This window comes from Carassius auratus, unplaced genomic scaffold, assembly GCF_003368295.1.
Source record: "Carassius auratus strain Wakin unplaced genomic scaffold, ASM336829v1 scaf_tig00021405, whole genome shotgun sequence".
Classification (NCBI taxonomy): domain Eukaryota; kingdom Metazoa; phylum Chordata; class Actinopteri; order Cypriniformes; family Cyprinidae; genus Carassius; species Carassius auratus.
In genome coordinates, this window is record NW_020525107.1 from 102,731 (window position 1) to 112,109 (window position 9,379).

At 42.8% G+C, this 9,379-nt stretch overlaps 1 protein-coding gene across 1 annotated transcript; it reads right to left on the reverse strand.

Moving 5' to 3' along the window:
• Window positions 1–689: 689 nt before the first annotated feature.
• Window positions 690–7,339, reverse strand: LOC113076900 (uncharacterized). The gene is made up of 2 exons (XM_026249512.1): window positions 973–7,339; window positions 690–761 (listed from the first exon to the last, which is right to left on the reverse strand). The coding sequence occupies exon 1, from the start codon at window positions 7,337–7,339 to the stop codon at window positions 1,379–1,381; it is 5,961 nt and encodes a 1,986-aa protein (XP_026105297.1). The 3' UTR covers window positions 690–761; window positions 973–1,378.
• Between the last annotated feature and the right edge of the window lie 2,040 nt (window positions 7,340–9,379).

A 9,379-nucleotide genomic window follows, 5' to 3' on the forward strand; every position in this document is an offset into this window, starting at 1 on the left:
CAGACTTTAACTCATGCAGTAAAACTTTAACTCATGCACTAAAACTTCACAAATAAATATAAGTAATATTAAAATAAGAAATTTTTGGTCTACAGTTCTCTCTCATGCCAGGGTGGGCTCTCGATCCCAAGTTCAGCCCAGGGAGGGCTCCTGATTCTTCGTTAAGCCCAGGGAGGGGCTCCTGATCCCCCAAGGTCAGCCCAAGAGGGGTTCCAGATCCCTGCTCCCGATTCCCCATTATGCCAGGGGATGGCTGCCGATCCCGGGTTATGCCCGGGGAGGGAACTAGGCCCCGTGTTCAGCCCCCGAAGTTCCCCCAAGTGTTTTTTTTTGGGGGGGTGGGGGGGTTAGACATAGGGATCCAGCTATAGGGGCCTCGGAGTCAGTTCCGCCATGGCCTCCTGGGTCTCCATCTCTGCCATGGCCTCCCGTGTCCATCCTGGAGGACCTCCAGAGTGACCCCCCCCCCCCTTGAAAGTTATATGATGTGGGGTCATGTCTTCTGGAGGGGGGGCATCATGTCAGTGTTGTGGACTTGAGTTTCCTTGTTTTACTCTGGTCTTAGTTTCGGTTTTCCTTTTTTGGTCAGGTTCCAGGTGTTCCCCGTTTAGTTAATTTGGTTCCAGCCGTGTTGTAGCAGCCCCTTGGCGTCGACAAACGAGACAGAGAGTTTCGACGGGTGCTTAAATCTTCTTTATTTCGCTCGCTTTGAGCGCCATTAACCGTGACTTCGAGAAACGTTGTGTTGTAGCACCGTGAAACTACATAAAGAAACAATATACTCATTAAATAAAAAACTTATGTACAAATGACAGATTACTTAAACAAATACACATTTACAGATACCCAAAAGGCAAATAAATTATTACATACATGAGAAATTAACCAAAAGAGCGACAAATAACACGTGCCATACGAAATTATATATTACTTTAAAATACAACATGCAAAACACACAATAAAGACACATACCTCGCTCCGCTTGCCAAAGGGTACTAGATGAACCAAAACGTAAAGTGCATCCACCTTTTACAATATATATATCAAACTTTTGTAAACGCCATGTGAGAACCACAATGTGCTCCTCGTCCGCACCTTTCTTCTACCTGCGTTACAGCTTACGTTACGTAGAGAGCGTGCGTGCGCACACACAACACATTTAAAGTGACACACACATACATATTTTTGCGGTCATTTACACTCCCACCAATTATGAGATGATGAAAGAACAGAACGAACTGTGAATGAATCAGAACATGATTTCTGAACATCAATATGACCGCCTTCACAGTTTTTATGCATGTGAAGTCTAAAATGTTAGGTTTTATAGAACTTAATTACATGGTCTGATGCAATGATATCACAAAGCAGTCGCTGATTACTCATTTTCAATAAGTACCACCAATTTTTGGATGGGCCTTTCAATGACTGTGGGCTTGGAGCATTGATTTTGTTTTCGCTCCCCTAACTGCAACTTAACTCGCCTTACAAGACCATCACTTCCTTCACTGGTTTCCACCACTCGGCCTAATTGCCACTGACCTCTGGGAAGCATATCGTCTTTGATGATTACAACATCATTCACTTGAAGGTTACGGCGAGGAATATGCCATTTCTGACGTGCTGCAATGTTGAGAAGGTATTCCTTCTTCCAACGACTCCAAAATTGTTCGATTAGGTATTGAACTCTGCGCCATCTTTTAGTGGCATACACATCTTGTTTTACAAACTTTCCTGGAGGTGGAAGAGCAACATCAGATTTCATCATTATCAGATGGTTTGGGGTCAATGGTTCGAGTGAATTTGGATCATTAATCCCATCTACCGTTAGAGGGCGGCTGTTTACAATGGCCATTGCTTCATAGAACAGCGTTCTGAGGGATGCGTCATCAAGCCTGCCTGGGCATAAAGCAAGTGTGGCATTGAGTACATTTCGCACAGTACGTATCTGACGCTCCCAGACACCTCCAGCATGGCTTGCAGAAGGAGCATTAAAGACAAACTCGCATTGCCTTTCTGTAAGAAAGATCTCTAAGGCGTTGGTGTCAATCTCTTTCAGTGATTTTGCGAATTCATTTTTAGCTCCAACAAAGTTAGTGCCGTGGTCACACTGAAGTTTGCGAACTGCTCCTCTGAGGCTGATAAAGCACCTTAGGGCATTGATAAAGGAGTCTGTAGATAGGTCCTCAATCATTTCAATATGGACTGCACGAGATGATAGACAAGTGAATAATAGGCCATATCTCTTAAGCTCCTTACGAGCTCTCTTCACAATAAATGGCCCGAAACAGTCCATACCACAGTACGTGAATGGAGCGGAAACCTCAACACGTTCTCTGGGAAGTTCTGCCATACGCTGTTCTTCAGCTGGTCGTCTGAGTTTCCGACATTGCACACACTTGTGTATGAACTTAGCGACGGACTTACTGCCTCCAATGATCCAGAATCCATTCATTCTTAACTCCATTTGAGTTTGGCTTCTTCCCTGGTGACGAACTTTGATGTGGTAATGCGACAGAATTAGTTTAGTGATGTGGTTACCTTTTGGAAGTATTACAAGATGTTTTAGATCTTGACTGAGAGATGAGTGTTTTAGCCTCCCACCAACACGGAGGATGCCATTGTCCAAAATAGGATCCAGAGGGTACAGTGCGCTTGAATTTGGTAGAGCTTCTCCTCTTTCAATTATTTGCATTTCCTTTGAGAATGCTTGCTGCTGTACAAGCTTGATGACCACCTTAGCAGCTCTCTCACGTTCTTCAACTGTCACATGATCACCGTTGTACATCTGTTTGTGGCCCAATCTGTTTATTCTTGCAACCACCCTTAGAAGCATAGACCAAGAAGAGAATCGACTTAAGCGACTGAGGATGTCTGCTCCGTCTCTGACGGAGGTCACAAAGGTTTGGACTAATTTAACTTCAGGATCACCGACAAGCAGGTTCACAGGTGTATATGGTGTTGCATTTACTTCCTGTTCCCACAGGAATTTGGGTCCTGATAACCACATTGATGTAGAGATGGCAGACGCATTAAGCCCTCTAGATGCATAATCAGCAGGGTTATCTGTTGTATTTACGTAACACCACTGACTAGGATCTGTGACATCTCGTATCAGCTGCACTCGATTTGCGACAAAAACATGAAACCTACGGGCTTCGTTGTTAATGTATGCTAAAACGACCTGCGAGTCTGTCCAGAAGAACTCTTGGTCAATCTTCATTTCCAGCTCATTTTTCAGCATGACACTCATTCTGGCAGATATGACAGCGGCTGAGAGTTCTAACCTGGGAATACTTATGACCTTTGTAGGTGAGACCCTGGCTTTAGCCATCACCAGACAGCAGTGGACTTCACTCTTTTCATTTTTGAAGCGGAGGTAGGAACAAGCACCATATCCTACATTACTCGCATCAGAGAAGTGGTGTAACTCTGTTCTGACTATTTCACTGAAGGTATGTGGGTGATAACATCTTGGTATCAATACTTCCTTGAGTTTCAGAAGATCGTTTTTCCAATCCACCCATTGAGGACGCAAGTCATCAGGAAGTTCATTGTCCCATTCAGTACCTCTACGACAAAGTTCTTGTAGGATACACTTTCCCTGTAGAATAAATGGGGCGACAAACCCAAGAGGGTCATATAGAGAGGCTATAACAGACAGAATACCACGGCGAGTCAATGGTTGATCCTTAAGGTCGATGCTGAAACTGAATGTGTCATCCTTTGTTGACCATTGAATGCCGAGTACACGTCCAGCTGGTGTTGCTTCAAGATTAAAGTCAAGAGGCTTTGATGTTGTTGCCTTTTCTAACGGGTTTAAACAACTCAGAACGTCTTCCTTATTTGAGTTAAATTTGTGAAGCCGTAAACCTCCATGTTTACACACTCTTTGAGCTTGCATTATTAGTTCTTTGGCTTCACTGGTTGAGGGAACACTGGTTAACCCATCATCCACATAAAAGTTCTTCTCAATGAATGCTGAGGCTGAAGGATAGTTAACCTTGTGTTGCTGTGCCAGGTACTTTAGGTCGAAATTAGCACACCCAGGTGAAGACGTGGCACCAAAGAGGTGGACTGCCATGCGATATTCTTGAGGCTCTTTCTCCAAGTCTCCACCCTCCCACCATAAGAATCTCAGGTAATTGCGTTCATCAGGTGGGACGAGAAACTGGTGAAACATCTTCTCTATGTCACAGGTAACTGCAACTGGCTCCTTTCTGAAACGGCACAGCACTCCCACCAAGGAATTGGTTAGATCAGGCCCAGTCAGAAGTGTGTCATTTAATGATATACCACGAAACTTTGCTGAACAATCGAATACCACCCTCAGCTTGTTTGGTTTCTGAGGGTGGTACACCCCATGGTGTGGGATGTACCACACTGTCTCTCCACTTAGTACAGCTGGAGCTTGTTCTGCATCACCTTTGATAATCATCTCTTCCATGAAAGCCTTGTAGTGATCATAATACTGTTTATTGGACTTGAGCCGTTTCTTTAGGTGTTGTAGTCGAGCAGTTGCTAGCCCTTTGTTGTTGGGCAGTGAGGGTCGGCTGCTGCACTTAAATGGGAGAGGAAGCTCGTAATGTCCATTATCCTTCTGATGAATATTGGCACTGAGGTGCTGTATGAAACGAACATCCTCTTGTGACACACATTTATCCTCATAAGCTTTTTCATTGAAATCTGACTCAAGAATTTTCAGGATATCATTGGCCGATGGGACAGGTATTTCCTTTACTGCAACACGGTGGACAAAACTCTGATTTCCTTGTCGGTCAAGGTGTGGATTAGACAGGCCTATAATACTCCACCCAAGCACAGTTCTTTGCGCGAAAGGCTCATTTTCACCACCTATAATTGCTTCCAAGGGAGCTAGAGCAGATGGGCAGTCAAATCCAATTAAAAGTCCAACTTCACAGTTCAAAAGTGGTGACAGCTGACTTGCTAAGTGTCTGAGGTGACTCCACTGAAGCGCTGTGTGCTTGGTGGGAATATACGACTTGTCCACTGGAATGAAGTCTCTTGTGTATGCTTGCTGTAGTGGTATAGAACTTGCAGATTGTAGTCCTCTTACTTTAAGTCCACAGACTCTCTTACTGGCAGTGATCGTGTCAGCAGCTGTCATGGTGCTGAGCCTCAATTGCACAGGTTGTGAGACAACATTCAAACTTTCAAGAAGATCTTCCAAGATGAAACTTGAGTCGCTCTGGGTGTCAAGTAGAGCATAAGTTAGTACTTCTCTTTGGGGTTCGTCCACTGTAGAGATGAAAACTGGCACAATGCTGGAAGTAGCAGGAGAACATTGAGTGAGTGCGTGGGTCATGACTTTATGAACTTCCTCACTTGCTTGAACATTCGTAGATGCTCCTTTAGGGTCCTTTGAAGGAGCTTTATCCCTTTCTTCATGTAAGCAGGTAGGATGACTTCGACCACACGTACCACATGTATGTCTTCTTCTACAGTCTTTACTCATGTGTCCCTTTCGGAGACATCCGAAACAGAGGTGGGTTTCGTGAATGAAGGCTTTCTTTTCTTCAATAGTCTTTCTAGCAAATGTAGAGCATTGGGCAATGTGATGTTTTTCATCTTTGCAGAAAAGGCACGATGTCTTTGGCTTAGAGCTGTACGTCTCTGGTCCTTTTGAGCTCAAGTCCTTCACCTGAACCTTTGTACTGAGAGCCTTAGCGCGCTTGGGGAACCTTTCATCTGTGTTCCTTTGATTCACAAATAGTGCAGAGGTTATAGGGTTACCAGCTATTTTTGCTTCCTTTTGCAGAAATTCTGTGAAGCATTTGAAACTTGGATAGTCACCTGATGTGTCTAGCTCTTCCACCACGATTCGGTTCCACTTTCTTACAATCCATTCGGGGAGTTTCTTTAACAGCTTGTGGTTTTCTTCAGAATCATTTAGGATGGCTAATCCTTTTACGTGAGGAATTGCCTCGACACAACCTTGTAGGAAATCTGTGAAGTCTCGTAATGCCAGTGGGTCATTTGCTCCAATTTTGGGCCATCTCATCAGCTTGTCTCGAAACGCTCTTTGGATGACGAACGAGTTCCCGTACCTTTCCTGTAACACTTTCCAGGCACCTTGATACGCATCCTCAGAATTTCTGTAGAAATATCCCTCCACCGCTTTGCGAGCTTCCCCAGCAAGGTAATTCTTCAGATAGAACATTTTTTCACCAGAAGGAAGAGGTTTTCGATCAATGAGGGCCATGAATGACATCTTCCAATCTATGAATTTTAAAGGGTCACCAACAAAGACAGTGGGTTCTGGAACAGGCAGCCGATGTGTGCTTAGTGAGTTTGCTATTGCTTGAGCTAGATTTGCAGTTTCCTGAGGTGATGTAACTCCATATCCTTCACATGATGCTTGCTGAGGTAGGAACGACTGTGCTTCCGGGTTCAGTTGAGATGTAAGCTCTGTCCTTTGGCAGCCAGTGTGAATGCTAGGGCCTTCGTCATCTTCACAGAGATGAAGGTTGCCTTCTAAATCGTTATACACTTTGACACGAGCTGCTGCTACTTTAACTTCTTTGTCAACTTGTAGCTGTTGTAGCCGTTTCTTTTCCTCAACTAGCCTTAACTGCATTTCAGCCTCCTTCTGCTTTATCTCCGCTAACATTCTCAATTCACAAAGCTTCCAGTCATGCTCCATCTTATCAAGCTTAGCTTGTTGATTGTGAATTTCTTGTAAAGCTTTAGCTTGTTCCAGTTTCGCTGCAAATTCTGCCTGTGCATCAGCACGCTTACTTGAGACTTTAGAAGTCTTGGATTGGTTATCGGATCCCAGTGATGACTCTGAAACGACTGTGTTTGTTACTGTACATCCAAAGACGGATCCATATTCATCCTTATTCAGCACTTGCCTTACTCTTTCCTTCACAAGTTCTTCGTTGTAACTTTCATTAAATGTTTCCAGTCGTTTACTGACAAGATCAGTGATCTCTGCAGTTAGTGCAGCGCAGGCATCCATACGTTTAACAATGTCTGGAGTAGTTGTGTGGTTACGCAGAATTGCTTCATAACGCTGATAGACTGAATCATGTCTGCCTTGAATGTCCTGCTGTATTTGATCCAGGTCTTCACGTGTACAGAATGTTTTCAAATTTGATCTAGCCTCTCTTGCATCCTGCTTCCAGGACTCATATGTCTTATGGAAGGACTTTTCCTGTTTCTTTGCTTCGAGCTCATGCATCTCTCGACCTTTCTCTGTTAAGCTTCTTTCACGTGAGCTTGCTCTGAGCGGTTGCACTGGTGGGTTACTTATTTCTTCAGCTGGAAGTGGTATCTCCTCAACTGGTTCAACTTCCTTTTCAGGTGGGTTTTCCATGGCCTCTTTAATGTTGTTTACTTCTTTAAACTGGGCAACTTAAGCTATAAGTGATACCATTTCCATCAGATCTCTAAAATGTAAGCACTCAAAATATTAGCAAGGAGAATCAACACAAATGCACAACTGTAAACACTTTTAACATTTAAATATTTCCCTTGTAATAGATCAGAAATGTCAGTTTACAAACAGTGATAAAGTTAACTGTACTCTTTGTGTATGACTTTTTAAATGTCCAAGATAAATCTTCAACAATCAACGTTCAAATTTAACACACAAGTTTTTATAGTCTTTAAATAATCAAGCAAACTTGAATATTTTCTCGTGATTTGACTTATTCAATTTAAATGTCTCTTGTAGTTTTATCCTTCAATTTAATAGTCCAAAAAATATTCTCCTTTTCATTTGAACATGTCAACTTACAGAGTTCCAATGAATGGATGCAGCTCACGTGGGAATACGATTTAACTCACAGTCTCGATATCATCTGTAGTGTTAAACGGTGCCTTGTTACCACCTTGCGATCTTTCCCTTTAAGCAGTTATAATGACGTCACGATCCGCTGTGACTGCGCAAACGTCCGCAGCGCCGTGCTGATTGATCCTCGTGCGGCGTTGTGATGAACTCTCTCGAACCGGGCAGCAGCGAAGTAATGCAGAGTCCCGATAAGCGTCGAGTTTCACTGTAGCAGCCCCTTGGCGTCGACAAACGAGACAGAGAGTTTCGACGGGTGCTTAAATCTTCTTTATTTTGCTCGCTTTGAGCGCCATTAACCGTGACTTCGAGAAACGTTGTGTTGTAGCACCGTGAAACTACATAAAGAAACAATATACTCATAAATAAAAAACTTATGTACAAATGACAGATTACTTAAACAAATACACATTTACAGATACCCAAAAGGCAAATAAATTATTACATACATGAGAAATTAACCAAAAGAGCGACAAATAACACGTGCCATACGAAATTATATATTACTTTAAAATACAACATGCAAAACACACAATAAAGACACATACCTCGCTCCGCTTGCCAAAGGGTACTAGATGAACCAAAACGTAAAGTGCATCCACCTTTTACAATATATATATCAAACTTTTGTAAACGCCATGTGAGAACCACAATGTGCTCCTCGTCCGCACCTTTCTTCTACCTGCGTTACAGCTTACGTTACGTAGAGAGCGTGCGTGCGCACACACAACACATTTAAAGTGACACACACATACATATTTTTGCGGTCATTTACACGTGTCCCATCAATGTCTGTCTTTTTATATAGTGTTCTCTGTCCGCTGTTGAATGTCATTATTTCTATTGTGTGTATCTCCTTGTGGGTTGAATTAAAATCAAACTTCAGTATTCTCCTGGGTCTTCTTGTTCCTTCTCTCCAAGTGAAGTATGACAGTTATATCAATATATAGAATTGTTCCCTATTCTAATAAGTTCAATTTATGGTTTTTAATTCATGAGCATATATTGATATTTCATATGGGGCAAACACCTCAGAAGACCACAGATGATGCCAACCCTCAGACAACAAACCAAACTACCAAATTTTGCTTTAAGTTTGATCGTGAGATATAATAATTGCTGCTAATAGTGTTCAGCATCTGTTTGATTGCATGACATTAACTAACTGCTTGATTTTAATCATACATGTCTGCCATATGTACATGAACTGGAGATAGTCACCACTGATAAGCTCTTACAAAATATATGTAGAAACTTACATTTTCTGTAAAGCTGCTTTGCAACAATTTGCATTGTGAACGGCCCTATACAAATAAACTTGAATTGAGATGAATTGAAAGAATTGAGTTCTTCTGCACTGTGTGCTTGATACAACACGTTACAGAATACCAAACCTTAAATTACAAAAAGATAGACTCACTAGTAGTGTGCCATCTCCTCCTCCTTGAACAGAGGAGTTTCCTTGAGTATTTGGGCAGGGTATGGCGGTGTTTCCATCACAGCCTGTGACCCCAAACCCAGCCAATCATCACCCTGCTGCATGGGCGCTAAAGCCCACCACTAACG